Consider the following 19,502-nt stretch of genomic DNA (forward strand, 5'->3'; position numbering starts at 1 on the left):
GAATCTAAACAGCCTTTCTTTTATGCCTATGATTGCTTTTTCACTAGGCTAGGTGTCCTACTTCTTTTCACAGATTTTGAGATAGAGGTATTACAATCTTCAAACCTTGCCCCTTCTCAACTGCACCCGAATTCCTGGGCTTTCATGAAAATATTCCAGCTCCTATGTCGAGAGTTGGATGTCCGACCTATGGCTAACGTCTTTTTCTATCTCTTTGTTGCTACCAAATCCTACAGTTCTACCAAGAAGTCAAGATGGATATCCTTTGGAGCTGTTCAAGGTTGGAAGGCTTTTTTCATCTTTGACGACTCTTTTCATGACTTCAAAAATCACTTTTTTAAGGTAAAGAGAGTAGTGGGTGCCCGACCTTTCTTCCTTCCCGATAATCAAGAGCCCTTCTTCCCTTTGTACTGGCAAGACACCCTTAATATTTTTAAGCGTGATCTGTCTAATTTAGATTACTTAGAGAGGGGTATTGTAGACTTTATTTTGGGTTCTTGGGGTCAAGATCCCCATTTGGACATGAAGAGATATTTGGTAGATCCTAGCCTTCTGAAGTCGGATCTTGGTAGTTCTCCTTCCCTTGCTTATTGAATTCTTCTTTTTTTTAGATGTTGATCTTGATCTCATCTTGTTTTAGTTTTCAGAAAGTATGGCTCCGAAGTCAAGTATGAAATATCTGCGAAACACCAAGAAGCCTCTTGTTGCCAAGAATCTTCAGCAACAAAAAGAGGTCAGTGCTGGGTCACAGAAAGAGATCGGGGCTGGATCATCCATCCAATCTTCTCCGAGGAAAAAGTCGGGGCCGGGTCTTGCCATTCAGAAGGTCATCATCCCCACTCCACTATCCAAGCCTATACCTTCTGAGCCTTCCCATAAATCCCCTTCTTCTTCTGAATCCCTCTTTAAGAAGCAGAAGGTAGATGACGAGGAAAGTATCTATTCGAGCCGCTTTGACGCCTTGACCTGGGGTGAGAAAAATGTGCTCCCTTATCATCATCTGAGCACGGATGATATTGTCATCCAGAACCATCTTCAGCACTTAGCCCGGGGAGGTCTTTGGATAGTTGAGGTGTGTGCGACCCTTGCTAAAGAGTTGAAGGGTTCCCCTATCCAGGCAACGACAAGTGCTCTGGTGGCTGCCCGGACTGATGTGGAGAGACTTGATGAGATAAAAAAGGATCTGGAGACTTTAAGATCAGATCTTGAAAGAGCTCAGGAGAGGGCCACTAAGTCGGAAGCTGCGGTTGCCTTGGCTGAGAAGAAGGCCAAGAAGTATCAAGAGAGTTATACCTATGTGTTTGGGGAGAGTCTAACGCTGGAGAAAAAGGTAAAGAGGCTGAAGGTGGAGCTTGAGGAGTCCCGAGAGTTGGATGCTTTAGAGATGGATGAAATGTTCAACAACTTAGAGTCTTAGGTCAGGGTCTTAGCTCCCGACCTTACTCTTTCTCTCTTCAGTGTGAATAATATTGTGGTGGATAGGAATATAGTTCCCATGCCTGACTCGAATGATGATGAGGAGGTTTTTGTGGACCCAAAGACATCGGACCCTCAGGTCGGTCAAACGTCCACTTCAGAAGTTCAACCTGAAGCAAGTACTATGGAGACCTCTTCGTCGGCTCCTGAGATCATTTCGGCCGTGCCAATTTCCGTGCTTCCTCCCTCTCCTTTGGCTGAGGGAAAAAATGCTACAACGGGCGAGACTCTCAAGCCTCTCATGGGTGAGAAGTCTTGAATCTTATTGCTTTTGGTGTTTGTTTGATAGTCCAACCTGTGGGCCTATAACATTTTTCCTTTATGTAATAGTTGGTAGTTTTTTGGAACACTTTGCTATTTATTATTATTTGTTGTTTGCAACTTTTGTTAGATAGTGTTCAAAACTCTATAAAAGTATCCTTTTGTTGAATACTTGTGGTAAGGCACGATTGGTTTGACCCTCGAATCGTTAGCGGCTTTATTAATTTCCTTTCGTATGCCGACTTTATATAATCGGTCTCAGCCTAAGTTATTTTTACAACTCTTTGAGATCATTTTGTACGAGTTGTTTATATAAATTCTTACATTAACTTATACCTCCTCGCTTTATCTTGCCGACAACTTTAGGTCGAGCAATGATTTTTGCAATTTATCGAGCTTAAGTTAATGCGTTTGAAATAGGAAACGTAAAAAGAAATAAACAAGGAATCTTTTATTGACGTTTAAGAAATTTCCTTACAGAGCTTTTTGCTAAAGGCATGGGTGCCCCTAGCCCCTTGTACTGGTGCCTCATTAAAAAACCCTTACTTGTTGGGAAAAAAGTGCACTTAGGTACAAGGCTTTTTAGCTATAGTACCTTTTTAGGTTACAAGCGTACCAAGACCTCGGGAGCTCCCGTCCTTGGTGGTTGGACACCTTATAGGAACCTTTTCCTAGGACCTCTACTATCTTGTAAGGTCCTTTCCATTTGTAGCTAGCTTTCCTTCACTTGACTTCTATGTTCCGATGTCGTTTCGAATCAGAATGAAGTCGTTGATGGTGAAGTTTCTATGGATCACCTTTTTATTGTACCTTAGAGCTATTCTTACTTCAGAGCTTCTTCTTTAATTTGAGCTCCTTTTTAGACTTCATGTAAAAGGTCGAGCTCTTCTCTTTGTGGATGTTAGCTCTTTCGTCGTAAAACAAAACTCTAGGTGATTCTTCGGCTACTTCTATAGGATCACTACTTCCGTATCATATGTAAGTCGGAAGGGTGATTCCCCCATTGTGGAATGTGGAGTGGTTTGATATTCCCACAAGACTTAAGGAAGCTCATTCACCCAAGCTCCTTTCGCATCCTACAATCAGCGTTTTAACCCTGCCAATATGACTTTGTTGATAGCTTCAGCTTGTCCGTTGGCCTGGGGGTACTCTATGGATATGAACTGGTGTTTTATACACAAGTCAGACACCAAGTTTTTGAAGGTCGAGTCGGTAAATTGAGCTCCATTCTCCGTGGTGATGGAGTGGGAGACCCCAAACCTTGTGACAATATTTTTATACAAGAATTTCTGACTTCTTTGAGCAATGTTGGTTGCCAATGGTTTTGCCTCAATCCATTTAGTAAAGTAGTCAATCCCTACTATGAGGTATTTGACTTGGCCTAGAGCTTGAGAGAATGGTCCAAGTAGATCAAGACCCCATTTCACAAATGACCACGGCGAGGTGACGGTAATGAACTCCTCAGAAGGTGCCATATGGAAATTAGCATGTTTCTGGCAAGACGGGCACGTTTTGACGAACTCAGCCGCCTCCTTTTGCAAGGTCGGCAAAAAAAATCCAGCTCGGATCACTTTTTGTAGCTAATAACCGAGCTCCTAGGTGAATTCCGTATACGCCACTATGTACATCCTCGAAGACCTCCTTTGTGCTGGAGGTTGGAATGCATTTTAAGAGGGGTGTTGAGATTCTTCTTTTGTATAGGATATTGTGGACTAGCGTATAGTTTTGTGCCTCTTTTAAGAGCCTTTTAGCCTTTTTTCATCTTTAGGGAGTATATCAAATTTGAGGTAGTTGACTATGGGAGTCATCCACCCTAAATGTTGATTGTATATAGTAAGTACTTCCTCTTCCTTTGATATAGATGGCGTTTGTAGAGTCTCTTGAATAAGACTTCTATTGTTGCCTCCTGACTTGGTGCTGGCTAACTTTGATAAAGTGTCTGCTCGGGCATTAGATTCTCGAGTTATATGTCGGACCTCACTTTCTGAAAAGTGTGTCAATTTTTCTCGTGTCTCCTCCAAGTATTTCTTCCTAGTGAGATCTTTAGCTTAGTAGGTGCCATTAATTTGCGAAGTTATTACTTGTGAATCATTAAAAACTACCACATTTTCTGCCTCCACTTCTTTAGCCAGCTTCAAGCCAGCCATTAGGGCCTCATATTCTGCCTGATTATTAGAAGTAGGGAACTCGAACCTTAAGGATAGTTTTATCCGAGTCCCTTGATCGATTTCTAGAATAACACCAACTCCGCTTCTGGATTTATTCAATGACCCATATACGTACATACTCTATGTAGTGGGGTTCCGGGATTTTTAGTGTATTCGGCAGTGAAGTCAGCGAGGTATTATGATTTGACGGCTGTCCGAGCTTCGTATCTTAAGTCAAACTCGGATAGCTCCACCGCCCATTGTAGAATTCTCCCAGCTAAGTCCATCTTTTGTAGGATATTCTTCATCGGTTGATTAGTCCGGACCTTAATGGTGTGGGCCTAGAAGTAAGGTCGAAGTTTCCGAGATGTAAGAACAAGGGCGTAAGCAAACTTCTCTATTTTTTGATAATTCAACTATGCCCCTTATAAGGCTTTGCTGATGAAGTAGATAAGTTATTTATCCTTTTCGTCTTTCTGAATTAGGGCTGAGGCAATAGCCCGGCTTCCAACTGATAGGTATAGCACGAGTTCTTCCCCTTTAATAGGTCGGGTAAGAATGGGTGTTTTCCCCAGGAATACTTTGAAGTCTTAGTAAGCTTGTTCGCACTCTGGGGTCCACTCAAATTGCTTCCTTCTCCTTAGGATTGTATAAAGGAGAAGCAACTTCAGAGCTGACCCTGTTAAAAATCTGGATAGAGCGGCCAGCCTTCCATTTAGTTGTTGAACCACTTTAACACAAGTCGGGCTCTTCATGTTGAGTATAGCCTGACATTTGTCAGGGTTTGCTTCTATTCCTCTTTGAGTTAGCATAAACCCTAAGAATTTCCCAGCTTCTACTACAAAGGTGCATTTTGATGGATTTAACCTCATTTCATGCTTTCTTATAGTTGAGAATACTTCTAAGTGGTCAGACAACAATGTTCCGTCCTCTTTGGGCTTAACGAGCATGTCATCCATGTATATCTCCATGAGTTTTTCTATGTGAGAGAAAAATACCTTATTCATCAATCATTGGTAGGTAGCTCCCGCATTCTTCAATCTAAAAGGCATTACTATGTAGCAATAGTTTGCCTTTGGAGTTATGAATGAGGTCTTTTCCTGATCCAGCTTATACATCGGGATTTGATTGTATTCCGAGTAGACATCCATAAAGGACAGGTATTTGTAACCTGACGTTGAATCAACCAAGGCATCTATGCTAGGGAGTAGATAAGGATCCTTAGGACAGGCTTTATTGAGGTCGGTATAATCAACACACGTCCTCCACTTTCCGTTCTGCTTTTTTACCAATACAACATTGGCTGTCCAAAGCGGATTTTTCACTTCTCTTATAAATCCCGCTTCTAGCAGGGCCTGCACTTGCTCTTCTATGACTTGTGTTCGCTCTGGCCCGAGCTTCCTGCGCTTCTGCTGAATAGGTCGGGAACCGGAATATACAGCAAGCTTGTGGCACATCAGGTCAGAATTTATTCCAGGCATGTTGGAAGCTTTCCAGGCAAAGAGATTAGAGTTTTTTCTCAATAAGTCAATGAGCTGCTTCTTTAGGATTTCTTTCAAGTTTGCCCCTATGCTTGTTGTCTTGTCAGGGTTGTCTCCTATTTGGACCTCTTCAACTTTGCCTTCAAGTTGAGGGTGTAATTCTTCGCGAACTCGAACTCCCCCTAATTCGACAGTATTAACTTTCTTGCCTCCTGAGTTGCCTTTCAGACTAAGGCTCTTATTATAGCACTTTCTGGCTAGCTTTTGGTCTCCTTTAATGGTAGCAACCCCTTCAGACGTAGGAAATTTCATGCAAAGGTGAGGAGTAGAGACGACAGCTGCAAGCCTCTTTAAGGTCGTTCTCCCTATTAGAGCATTGTAGGCTGAGTTTGCATCGACTACAATGTAATCGATGCTTAAGGTTCTCGATCTGGCACCTTTTCCAAAGGTGGTATATAATGGGATATAACCAATAGGTCAGATAGGGATATCCCCAAGTCCAAACAAACTGTCGGGGTATGATTTTAGGTCTTTTTCTTCCAACCCGAGCATGTCGAAAGCGGGTTTGAACAAGATATTAGCTGAGCTTCCTTGGTCTATCAAGGTGCGATGAAGGTTTATGTTGGCCAAGATCATTGTTATCACCACTGGGTCATCGTGCCCTGGCAGTAGGCCTAATGCGTCTTCTTTTGTGAAAGAGATGGTGGGTAGGTCGGTCAGTTGGTTATGTTCCCCGACCTGGTATACTTCTTTAAGGTGTCTTTTTCATGAGGATTTTGACACCCTTCCTCCCGTGAACCCTCCATTAATCATATGGATGTGTTGCTCTGGGGTGTGAGGAGGGTATTCTGATTGTCTTCCTTCTTCATCCCTTCTTCTCTTCTTCGGGTCGTCCGGCCTGTCTGCTAAGTATCTGTCAAGTCGGCCTTCTCTGGCCAATTTTTTTATGACATTCTTTAGGTCGTAACATTCATTAGTGGAATGCTCATATAGTTTGTGGCACTCACAATATTCAATCCAACTTCTAGCTTTCTTATGTTTAATCGAATGAGGAGGTGGAATCTTTATGGCATATTTCTCTGTAAACATCGACCAAGGAAACCCTTAGAGGGGTATAGTTGTGATACTTTTGAGGATTTTCTAATTTTGTTCCACTTTTTTCTTGGGTTCCTTCTCTTTGTCCTGAGTTTGATAGTAGGGCAAGTTAGACTGCGAAGGAGGTTCCCTAAGTCGGGAGTTTTCCTCCATGTTGATATACTTTTCAGTCCTCTGTTGAATTTCGTTCAGGGAGGTCGGGTATCTCCTTAGATATTGACTGAGAGAATGACCCTTCTCTAAGGTCGTTGACCAGACCCATAATTATGGCTTCGGTTTGTAGACTCTGAATTTTCAGGCAAGTTTTGTTGAACCTTTGCATATAGTCGCGAAGGGTTTCCCCGACCTCCTGCTTTACTCCTAGCAGGCTCAGGGAATGCTTCATTTTGTCTTTCTGGATGGAGAATCTGGTCAAAATTTTTCTTGCCAGGTCATCGAAGCTAGTGACCGACCTGGGGGGCAGGCTATCAAACCATTTCATTGCAGCCTTGGTTAAAGTAGTCGGGAAAGCTTTGGAACGAGTGGTGTCAGAGGCATCAGCCAAGTACATTCTGCTCCTGAAATTACTGAGATGGTGGCTCGGGTCGGACGTTCCATCATAGAGATCCATGTCATGCAATTTGAAGTTCCTAAAAACTTTAGCTTTCATGATTTCTTCTGTGAACGAATCTTGCCCTCCCAAGGAACTTTCATCACGCTCCGCCTGATTATTCCTCCTTTGTATATAAGCTTCCAATTTCTGTAGCTTGTCTTCTAACTCCTTTCATCGCCTTACTTCTTTTTGCAAATCCCGTTCTACTTTCTGTTGTATTCAGCCTCGTATTCGAGCTTTTGTAGTCAATCCCCTTGGCCATGAACGAGATCCAGGATCTCGGTCGCATGAGGTTGGTCCTTAGCCTCAGGATGGTGGACCTCCGACTGGATCCTCCTTGTTTGAGAATTCCCTGAGGTCCCTTCCCCGTGGGGGCCATGGTGTGGTGGTGGAGGCGGAAGTAAGAGGACTTGGTATTCTAGCTCAGATTCAGATGTCATATAGCCATCTCTGTGCTCATGGTCCGCCATTTGTCAGAGGGTGAATCCCAGGTCCCCGGCAACGGCGCCAATGTTCCGAGAGTTACTTGAAACGTTGATATGGGTCTGAACGTGAGGTCCAGGTCCCTTTGAGTGGCAGCATCCGACCTCTTTGGTACCGAGGTACCGCCTATCCGAGTTCCTCGTGAGAAGGTTGGAGTGGTACATGTAAGAGACTTCGATGCTTAAGTTAGTAAAGGTTTTAAGCAGGTTTTTAGTAGAGTAGAACGTGAATATACCTTAAAGGTGTCAGTGTATTTATAGTAGAGTGGATAACCACCCTTGTTGGAGTAGTTCTATCTTTTTTTATAGATAAGTGTTCCCTTTATCTTGGGAGTTTGTTGGGATCTACCTTATAGATGAGGTAGAGATAGTAGGAGAGATTAAAGGAGACAGTTACTCGTTAAGTCGAGCAGAGCTGGACCTCCACGTCATTGCTCGACCTCCTTAAGGAGGTCGAGTTTATAGTGAAGTCCACTTTATTAGTGGGCCTTTTTGGTCTTCTTGGGTCTGGCTTTTATTTATTGAATCAGGGTATGAACAAGTACCACCCCTCACCTTCTCACGAGAAACTCGGACAGACGACACATCGACATCAACAAGTCAGATGCTACCATACAAAGGGATTTGGACCTCACGTTCAATTCCAAATCGACATTTCAGTTAACCATCGGAACACTAATACTTATTCTAAAAATTTATTTTCGTATAAATTTACATATGTTTAGATTGATTAAATATGTGATTATTTCATGTCAAAAATATGCAAAATATACTTATTATATAATGTATGTGTTTGGATGTCATTACGTGGTAAAAATAAAACATGTTTAATATTTTTTTAAGATTTTTAAAATAAATATTAAAATATTAAAAAATCAAAAAATATATAATTTTTATCTTTTTTTAAATATTCTTTATTAACATAATAAATAAATAAATACTTTTATATCATTTTATATCATTGTACTTAAATATAATTGATAAATAAAAAAATACTTTTGCATGAAATATTTAAACCTCAAATTACTTTTAGTTCTTCAATAGATCTTTTAAATAAAGGTCACTTAAAAATAGGTATTTTTTCAAAAGTTCCCCCAAATGAATTCAATAATACAAAAGAAAATGCAATTTATGTCTTTGGAGACTATTAGAACAATTGTTTTTTTTTACTTTTAGGGAACGTTATGTGAATATGTGACCCCACTAGCTAATTTCTATTTTTTTCCAACTAAAATGTTGACCCTTTAACATTGTCCCTTTGTGTTAACAAGAATAAATTTTAAATTCAAAACTTCAACATACTTGAACTCTTCACCAATCACCATTAACACAATCTAAAAACATTACTGATTTCCATTATTCTGCCTATTCGTTTAGCAAAGAACAAACATAAATTGAACAATTGATCATTTGTTGGGGAAAAGAGGGACTAAATATATATAATACTGATTACGATAGAGGTACCACAATCAGATGCCTCTCTTAATGCAATGCACCTTTATTGTGAGGCGGACATATGTTTCGCCAGTGTTAGTCTGCATTAATCAGTGAAGACCCATATTTTTAAATATCATTATCATTAACCTCCAAGTGCTCAATCCTAACAGAAGCCCGGCAAAAGAAATTAAGAAAGTGTTGGCACCCAAAAATTGTTTTAAGAAACAGCTGAGGAAATCTTAGTTATTAGATTTTAGTAGGCTGATGAATAGATAATGGTCGCTAACAAAAAAACATATTCTTGTCTGGGATGGCACATTCTTGCTCATTTGAAGAACCAGGTCTGGTTCAAGAGACTCGCACTACTCGGAAAAAAAAAAAAAACCACTTGCAGTGTAGATGGGGAGTGGTGTGGTGTATATTGGTGTGTAGTGTCGATGTGACAATCGAAGTTTACGCAATTGAGGTCGAATATTCTATTTCCAATAGAATTTAAGAGTAAACATCCAATTCGGTCCTTGTCTATTTTTACAAAAGACAAAGCGATCTCTCTCAGTCTGTCCAAAAAAAAATGGACACTTCGATCCTCAACTTTTTCATTTTAGAACAATACGATCCCTCTGTCAAAAAATCGGTTAAATAATAACAAAAATTAGTTTTGTGAGGATTTTATTTGTATTTTGTGGGGGTTTTAAACCCCCACAAACTATTAATAAGTTTATTTTTAAAAAATTCCTTCATCAATGGTGGTTAAGTGAAGAAAAACCATTGATAAAAATGATGCTGCAAAAAAAATATATAGTACAAATATTTTTTAGAGGAAAAAAAATATCGAATAAGAAATGAAAGAAGAGAACTTTAATGTTGATAATATTAGTATTGGTGATGATAACGGTTGAAGAGATAATCATGATGATAAAGCAATAAAAATAATAGAAGTAGGAGTGATAATAATGAGGATGAAAAAGATAGTGGTAGTAATTGGTTAAATTGTTGAAAAGAATTTTGTGGAGGTTTAAAATCCCCCATAAAATACAAATAAAACCTCCACAAAACTAATTTTTGTTATTTTTTAACAAATTTTTAAACAGAATGATCATATTATCCCAAAATAAAAAGGTTGAGAATCGAATTGTCCCCTTTTTTTTATAGGGATCGCTTTGTCCTTCGTAAAAATAGACAAAATCTACGAAGACAAAATCTAGATTGGGTGTTTACTCGAATTTTAATTTCTAGTAGCAACATAAGAAAACAACTATTTGTATTCTGAAGCTTGATGGCTAATATTTATATTCATGATTATTTTTCACCTCCATTTACCCTGATGCCAAACTATGTTAAGGTGAAGCAATTTACGGGAAGCAATTACTCCAAATTTTTGGGAGAAGAAACGGGAAGTTCTTGGAACAGTTTTCTATCAAGCGAACAATTTTCTATCTTTGTAAGATTTAATTGTGCCTAAAGCCGCAGATATCTCTACAGCTAAGTTGCAGAAACAACAACGGCGAGAACAAAGTCAATAGAGTAATCGCCACTAGGCAAGAAGACTATTCACATGTTGGCAAACTAAGACCTAGAACTAATTCAGAAACGAAGCAAAGAAGAAATACTCATCCATCCATATCTACAAATCAGAATCTGTCACAACTTCCTCACTTCTACATTGCTGTGGCATAAGCCGCCTTCTCTTTGCAGCTTGTTCCTCACAAATATCAAGTGCCGTGCCATCAATCAATTGACCATCGTTATCACAAATGGCCTTGTCATCAACTATCTTACCGTTGTCATAGGTGACCTTGTCATCACCGATCTGATCACCACAAGTAACCTTGTCATCAGCCATCTGACCATCACCACAAGTAGCTTTGTAGTCAACTGCATGACCATCCTCACTAGCGACCTTGTCATCAGCCATCTGACCATCTTCACCAGTGACCTTGTCCTCAACCATCTGATCATCACACGTGACCTTGTCGTCAACCACATCACCATCCTCACTAGTGAACTTGTGATTAACCATAGGACCGTCCTCACAAGCAACAAAGTCATCAACCATCTTAACATTCTCACATGTGACATTGTCACCAACCGTATGATTGTCACAGGTGACCATGTCATTATTCATCTGGCCATTGTTGCAAGTGACCTTTTCATCAATCATCTGACCATCATCACAAGTGACCTTGAGATCTCCCATCTGGTTACCATGACAATTCGTATTCAAGTCTTGAACAATTCCGGTGAGAGAGGCAATTGGCAAATTGTTACCACCAGAGACAGGAACATCTGTTAAATATTCCGGGTTTTTCATTGGTGGATGACGATTTATTTGACCAAGGTCAGCTTCATTTCCAATAGGGCAATTTTCAACAATCCCTATGTCATCTGAATCATCAGAGCCACCACTTGATTCATCTAAAGAAGACTCGGCCATGTTATGCTCAGTATGCAAAGAGGTAACTGATCTATGACAAGTGTCATCTCCATAATCCCTAGGTAAATATGGCAAGGAACAAGCTTGAGGAGTAACTGCTGCTGCTTGCTGGAAGTTGGGATCTGAAGTCAAATACATATAATGTTCGCCAAGATCTGCATCCTCCTATTTTAAATACAAAGACGAAGCAGGAGGAACAGGATCAATATTACAACAACAATGTAGAAAAATAAGATATTAGACCTAATTGCTAATTTAGATATTTTACACATCATTCAATGATAATATTAAGAACTGTACCCCACCAGGGGAAATGTCCCATCCCATAAGATACGTAACAGACCCCCTATATGACCATAGGGTGGAACATAATCAATTTCAAGACTACAAATGCACATGCAGACAAAGTTGAGTAGCTACCTCCACTGAAAATATAGAACCATTGAATCGATAATCAGAAGACCGCTGGCCAAAAGATTGGCATTGTCCCACTAATGTTCCTGCTGAAGTCCCTGGCTCAAAAAGATCCTTAAGAACCAAGCCTGAGTTGTTTAAAGACTGAGGATCCAAAGATGATGATGCTGGCAGTAAAGTGATTTCAATTCCCTGACCAGCATGGGAATTTGCTGACTCTCTATTGATTTCTGGGTGTTGAACACTTCTATTCTCGTTATTTTCAATGTATATGTTGTCATCATCACTACAGTCTGAAGAAGAGATTTCATGTGAGCCACGGTTTTCCACAAGTTCAAATATCAACCTCTGGATAAGTGTTCGCTTGAGGTAAGCCTCAGCAGGAAGAAACCAGTCCACATTTAGCTGGGAAAATAAAAGCTAGTTAGATTGGGTAAAAATCCATATCATTCAATAAGTTGCTTTTTACACTTGTAATGATAAAACAGATACAGGTACTAACAAGCTAGGAAAGGAACAACAGATACAGTAAGAGTACTTAGATAGCCTACTATGAAGATACAAGAAATTGAGAAAATTCCAACAAACAAAAGAGTAAAACTTTTTCTAACTGAAAAACAATTAACAATCCAATTGGTTAATCAAGTTAATACCTGTTAATAACTAGCCACACACACACCAAAAACTCATTTCCTGCAACTTTTGCTAAACATACTGGGAATAGTCAAAACTAAGTAAAATACACCACTTACAAAGTTGGAGAACTTCGTCAGTTTGAATGGATTGAAATTAGAAGGAGCTTCAGAAAGGAAAAGCTCTAGATAGTGCAGCAGAAACAGACCACAATCATATGAGTTTTCTTGCTGTGGCAGCTGTCATGAAGCAAACATTAAGCCACTAGACATTAGTAAAAAGAACCTTAAGAATTGGGAAAATAAAGGGAAAAAGATAGTTCCCCAATAGCTCAAAATATAACCATGGACAATTAAGGAAATTTCCAAATGATTAAAGCATAGCATATGCATTTCCTACTTTTTGAAAATTAAATCTCAAAAGAAGGGATTTTTCATATCAAGTGCATGCATAGTCAGCAGTTTACCATAGGATCCTAGCACATAATGGATTAAAACAAATAACTCTTTTTTTAAAAAAAAAAATCTCACTTATAACAGTGAGCACAAAATATTCATGTTCATCAACTTAAATAATCATGTAAGGGAGCACAATTGCAGTTGATAAAAATAAAACCAAGATTTGCTTTATTCAACACCAAGAAATCCTAAAAAGGACGAATAAAATAAAAATATTTGTAAGTAATACCGCAAGGGAAAGAAAACGCATGTTAAGGAATCTTGATTCAAGGTCTTCTTCCAATGTAGTTGCATGCCTCTCTTTCCATTCTTCCCACAAGTAACTGTCAATATCAGACCAGAAGGGGTTAACTTCTTTTTTGGTGGGGGAATAAGGGATCAAAATTTAAATCTGAGTTCAACGTTTAAGATTAGAATACAGATAAATATAAGAGACAAGATAGTAGTACAAGAAAACATTGATAATACCACAGACATCAACATAGAAATCAACATAAGAAAACAATAAATACCAACAGAAAACTAGTAATGAAATAGAAATTGCTATTGCATGCTCTCTGCAGCATCGCTAAGCATAGTAATGTTGGTTTTCTTGTATAACATTGTTACTCATACATAAAACTACATGATATTTGCATTTTCAGATTTCAGTGTTCAAACTAAATATAAAGGCCAAGAACATCAGTCTAACTCCTAAAACCCACCCAAAGAAATATGTATGTACATCAGCATAAAACTGGAGATGATCAATTAAATAAGTGTATGCAAATGAGAAGTTCTAATACTCTCTGTCATACCTTTGCACAAGGTTTTTAAGACCACAATGACTTCCTTTTATAGAATCCATATGCAATATGCAGGGAACTTTGAGTGACTTGTCCCGCTCCTTATCTAGAATAGTTATACAACATAAATATCTGATAAAACAGATTCACAATAAACTATTAATATTAATATCCAGATCCATGTGCAATATTTCTCACCATTAAAGTTAACCACTTCACCAGGATGACATATGACTATCAAACTCCAGTGTAGACTGTCATCACAACACAATTTCATTTGGATGAGCACTTGAATACAGATAGAGAGACAAAAAAAAACAGAAGCAAACTTCAACACAATCTTACTTGAAGTTTACAGGTATGAAGATGTAATCTTTTTCAAATAACTTTACTTTTCTCGTCCATTTTCGAACACGCAGAAATGCTGCTTTGCCATCAGAAGCACTTGCAGGATTTTTATCCATATCAGCAAGCTTCCGAAAGAAAAAACTGTTAAAAAAATGATATCTTGACTTCTCCTCATCTTGTATTTGACTCTTCAGATATCTGCCAACAGTAAAGTTTTTAAAATGAAATACATTCAATCAAGCACCGCAATTCACTTATTTAATATTCTCTGCTTTAACATTGGGCAATAGTTACTCATTTTAGTATTCTCTCTGCATGCAGGTGCCCATCTTTCACATATGTGCCTAGATATATGATTTATATTCAACTGAGGAATGCATATTACAAAATTATATATATATAATACAAAGGAACCTGCATATTCCATTTCATAAAGTTCCAGTCTATATAACTGGATTGCGACCAAAGAACAAAAACACATGACAAGAGAATGCAAAAATTATTCAAACTTACTGGATGTAAAAATCAATAATTGTGTCATTAACAAATGTGTCTGGCCGCAAGAGATCAACATCTCTCTTACTTAGAGAAACAGCATCTGGATCCCCTTTTGGATAGATTACTTCGTCAAAAGGCTGCACGAAACTGTTTCAGATAATAAAACCTGAGTATTAGCCCCAACTCAGTATTTAATACTCCCTTCCCACCATCAAAACAAAAGAAACACTCGCACCTTCTAAAGAAAATACAACAACAATAAAATCAAAGGACAAGAACATGCAATGTATTAAAGTAGAGACAGAAGATATCATGATATATTACATCCAAGTTAATGAACACCTTGCGAAGAACCAATAGATTAAAGAAGATCTGCATAAACTTCATTCCCAATTAAAAATCTACGGGCCAACACTTTTCTGTACTTTGAGATATATGGGAAAGATGAAATGCTATACAAAGGAAAACTTTCCAACAAACAAGCAATTAAGGATTTGCAACCTCTTAAGCAAAACATCTAGGCAGCAAACTAAACAGCATAGAAACAACATAACACAAAGGAAAACATTCAAATTCAGCATATATCATGCAAACACACGAGAGACAAACATCAGAAAGAAATGAAGTGCAGTAATTCCATGGTATCTATGAATCTAAGCATACTTGTTTAAAAGATAAAATAAAAAAATTCTAACTCACTTAGGGAAGTAGCTTCTCGGATCTTCTGAATAATTATCATTGCCTTCTATGTCCATACTGCAACTGAAAATATAATCAAAAGAATGTTATCTTACGTCAAGTGATACAAAATGGCATGCCTAAGTCTGAACCAATAAGTAAGCTTTCTTACGAGAAATGGAGCTTCACATCATAAGTTTATATAATATAAAAATAACAAAAAAAAAGACAATATTATTAACAAAAGCAACAGAGTCCCGCAGACACTCATGAATTGCAAATCAACTACAATTAATATAAATTACCAAGAAAGACTAATTTGATGACTTACTGAAGCACAATTTTCCAAATATCTGAGTATTTCATATTCAGAGATGTGATCTGTTTATGCCTCAAAGACCAATTGGAATCAACAACCGCAATCTCCAATTCCTCAATGCCTAGCACATGCAGTTAAAAGTCAACTTATATTAATTGAAAATATCATATATGTCACGTATGCCACGTGGTAAAGAAGAAAACCTCTCTACATGGATAAATTACATTAAATATACTCACCTGAAGTGGTGTTTGCTTGATTTGACTCAGTTGCTTTACAAGATATTACACGAAGCTTTAAAATGATTGTTGCACTCTGAAGGAAGTATAAATCAGGATATAAAGAGTGCCCCCACAAAAAAAAATAAACAGAACACACACAACCAAAAAAAAAAAACAAGCAACAAAAGTACTCACACTCTGGAACGACTTGCACTTAATATCAACGAGATCATCAACTGGCCATTCAAGCTCAAGGGCTCCTTGCTTTATACATGTAGTTGAAACATTAATCTTGATACAATAATGTGAAAATGTTAACTTTGGCCCCATATAGTAATTATCCTGGTATATGACATAATCTGGATGAAGAACAACTTCCATATTTGCATCATCCTGAAAATTACATGGAGAAAGAAAAACAGTAAATAAGACAAACCAACTGAGAAAGTACCACTGGACTATAACGAAATAAGCAAAAATTATAGTATTTACAACTGAAGCAACCATTGAAGCTTGAATATGAATTACCATGTTGTAACCGTATCTGCCATTCAAGTCACAACCATTCGACGAAACTGAAATCATGGAACTAAGTTTAATGAGTAAAGGGCAACAAAGTATTTCCAAATCAACAGTGCAAGAGTGAATGAGTTTCAAGGATCCAGGATTACTATAAAAGCACACCATTTTCTACAATATCAGAGGCAGGACTTGAAGGAAGACTCTCATTCATGCACTCATCAGCCTCTGAATTAACATCAACTGATTCATTCTGCAAAATTATAAAGTAGAGGATAGAAGATAAAATCGACAAGGATATAAATCTCTTTATGAAATCCTTTCCTCGGGCTACAATGTTATGTTATGGATAAAAAAAAAGCTACATTACACTGGATGGTGACCGTGATGGATCCATCTGGCTTGTCTGAGGTGATTCCTCACCACTTGTATCCTTTGCTTCTGGTTCATCATGGTTATAAATATCTACTTTAAAATTACAGTGATTTTCGTGACTAGTGAAATTTGATTTTTTAGCATGTTCCAGCTCAGAATTCGAGTCTTTTCTGTCAAACTTATATTCCAATGTGTCCAGAGGGAGATCTAAACCACTCTTTTCAGGGTTGAATTTATCACCAAGTGTATCAACATCGACACATGTAATATCAACATCGTTCTCGGCATTGACTTTGTTTTCATGAGTGTCTGTGAATATATGAAGTGTAGTGAGCTATGTACAGTCATTATATTTCCAAACAGCTTAACAATGAGCAATAGCAAAACTAGCACATTTATGTCATACCACCGCATTCACATTAGAACTTAAATGCTTAAATAGTAAAACAAGAAAGATGCAAAGTACATGAGAAGAAAACACTTCAAAGTATACTCGCCCCCCAAAAAAGGGAAGCAGCCATACTTATATGCTCCTGCTGAGATGGCTATGTCTATTGGTCTATGATTATGGGCATGCCGTGGACCTTTGCCACACCAATGCATCATAGTGAGTCCATAGATGACAAAGAAGTGATCTTGGATTTGATGACCTCATTCAAATTCTCTAGTTCCGTAATGACAGGGTTTGTTTTTTATTTTACAACAACAACAACTGCATCCTTCATTTGGCAGTTAAGACGTATCTATCGTCTTGGATACTATCAACAACTCTCTCTTCTCTCCCCTTCCATGATAAGATTTCAGTGCTTTCCTATAAAAATATCGCGTTCTTCATTATCTATCTACTAAGATAACGTGAATTTCAAAGTGCACGGACGAATTTGAAGTACCAGAAATTTTTCCTACCAAAGTGGCGCCACAATTTCAAACAACACAGAAAATTCTACCAAATCTCCACACGCATTGCACAATTTCCCATCCAAAACGCAAAATAGGCACACGCAGAATCGAAAATTGTTTGTTTCTTTAGAAGGAATTAGGGTTTTAGATGAGGGGGGAGGGGGAATTGCCCTTACCGTGGTTAGAAAGGAGTGGAGGATTGAGGATAGGGCTTCTGAATTTAGCGATCTCGTTGTGTTGTTGTCGTTCTTCTTCTTCCTCATTGAAATCGAATACGTGTAGATCCGTGCGCGGAGACTTGTTCATCGTCTCCAAGAGAGGTTTTGGCGATTTCGAACTCGGAGCGAGCTGAGAAAGGTGACTCAGTGAGTCAGGGGCGCGAAATCGATGCGAAGTGGTAATGGACGAAGCTGAGACTTTGGGAGATTTTACTACCCTTGGGGTTGAGGACCCGAGAAAAAGCCTTTATATACTGTGGAGCTGGCTAATTAGATCATGCCACGTGTCCCTAAACCTCTGTTCTGTTGGAAACTCATGAGTCGTATCTTTCTTGCGAGCTAAACAAGTTGTGATAAGTCATAAGTGAGAACTGCTAAGGTTGTTGTATCAATAATAAATTTATATTAATTATTTTTAAATAAAATTATTGTTTTATTTTGATTTCGTATCAATTAAAAAAATAAAATCGACCAAGTACGTAACTTCTTTCATGAATCGTCATAGATTATAAGAGGAAAAACAGTTGAAAAAAATAAAAGGAAGGATAAACAACAAGAGAAAGAAGCACAATAAATCAATAATAACAAGTGTATCTTAAGAATCATCCAAAAAATAAAATGTGAGAGTGTTGTATATAATAAAAGATAACAACTAAGACACCAATATTAACTTGCCTGAACAAAAAGTTGAGTTGATTAGTTGAGAGGTTTATTTATTTTATGCAACAAATTAAAAAATTTTATTAAAAATATAAAAAATTTAAATTTTTAATGTATTTATTTTATATTTATTAAATAAAAATATTTAAAATTTTTTATTAATAATAAATTTATTATATGTTCTAAGAATACATGTTAATTAAACCCTTAATTGAGATAGTGGAAATTGATGAATAAAATCTATTTGTTAATTAGAAGTATTAAAAAATATCTAATTAATAAGTTCTTTTTTCTAAACACTTTTTAAATGCGTTTAATTTGCCTATGTCTTACATGTTAATTAAGATTATTATGCATGGAAACTTATTTTTTTAAAAATATATAAATGCATAACAAAAAGATTAACAATTTTAAATTTTATATATTTTTCATATTTTTTTCATCTAATACTTTAACATATATCCTAAAATTATATCTTAACTAAATTCATTTGAATATCTCTAAGTATTAAAGTAAAAGAAAAAACATTTATGAGAACCCGGGAAAAAAATTACCGGCATAAATCTTATTGACCAATTAACTCTAACTTTTCGCTAGAAGTATCTATATATGATATGATTGATCAAAAAATTCGTAATTACCAACAATTTTACTAGGATGTCGATAAATATCTGTGTCACTGTTGATAATTTTTTAGCGGGTTAATATTCAAATTGGTCCCTGAAAGATTGCACGATCATCAATTTTGTCCCCGAAAAAAATTTTTAATCAAATTAATCCTCGAAAGATTAGACATCAATCACGTTTGTCCTTCTGTTAGTGGGCTAGAAAATTCCATTAACGGCAGTACAGGTAGACTGTTAAGTGACACCTAGATTCATCCAAAAACGACGCCGTATAGCAAGAAAGGCTATTACTGAAGTAACTCTCCCATTCACCTTCTCCCTTTCACTTTCACTTACACTTTTCCCCCCTTTCACCCAAAACCAACGAAGAGTCACCAAAACAGAGTAACAAGAAGACGTTACTTTGATCACCCGTGGAAGCAATAACCAGCGACGCCGTTCGCCT

General features: G+C 37.6%; 1 protein-coding gene across 4 annotated transcripts; it reads right to left on the bottom strand.

Moving 5' to 3' along the window:
* Positions 1-10,381: 10,381 nt before the first annotated feature.
* On the bottom strand, positions 10,382-18,144 carry LOC112706240 (probable ubiquitin-like-specific protease 2B). 4 transcript variants are annotated; one of them, XM_025757430.3, is made up of 16 exons: positions 17,730-18,144; positions 16,649-16,962; positions 16,444-16,531; positions 16,288-16,334; positions 15,955-16,152; positions 15,778-15,853; positions 15,551-15,659; positions 15,241-15,303; positions 14,557-14,688; positions 14,041-14,241; positions 13,894-13,949; positions 13,708-13,801; positions 13,140-13,233; positions 12,572-12,691; positions 11,826-12,224; positions 10,382-11,570 (listed from the first exon to the last, which is right to left on the bottom strand). In XM_025757430.3, exons 1-16 carry the CDS (start codon positions 17,857-17,859, stop codon positions 10,596-10,598), a joined length of 3,096 nt encoding a protein of 1,031 aa, XP_025613215.2. In that variant the 5' UTR covers positions 17,860-18,144; the 3' UTR covers positions 10,382-10,595. The 4 variants fall into 4 exon arrangements, with proteins under 4 accessions (XP_025613215.2, XP_025613214.1, XP_029144179.1 ...); XM_025757429.3 differs by having other exon boundaries at positions 16,252-16,334; positions 17,730-18,009; XM_029288346.2 differs by having other exon boundaries at positions 16,431-16,531; positions 17,730-17,993.
* Positions 18,145-19,502: the final 1,358 nt, after the last annotated feature.

Source organism: Arachis hypogaea, chromosome 8 (assembly GCF_003086295.3).
Source record: "Arachis hypogaea cultivar Tifrunner chromosome 8, arahy.Tifrunner.gnm2.J5K5, whole genome shotgun sequence".
In the NCBI taxonomy this organism is placed as follows: Eukaryota; Viridiplantae; Streptophyta; class Magnoliopsida; order Fabales; family Fabaceae; genus Arachis; species Arachis hypogaea.

Excerpts from the sequence above, each read along its gene's own strand:
- LOC112706240 (XM_025757429.3), bottom strand. The coding sequence starts at position 17,859 with ATGAACAAGTCTCCGCGCACGGATCTACACGTATTCGATTTCAATGAG. Across the intron at positions 15,660-15,777 it reads TCAAGCAAACACCACTTCAG|GCATTGAGGAATTGGAGATT; the intron begins GTGAGTATATTT and ends TGCATGTGCTAG. Across the intron at positions 11,571-11,825 it reads GTTCTATATTTTCAGTGGAG|GAGGATGCAGATCTTGGCGA; the intron begins GTAGCTACTCAA and ends TATTTAAAATAG.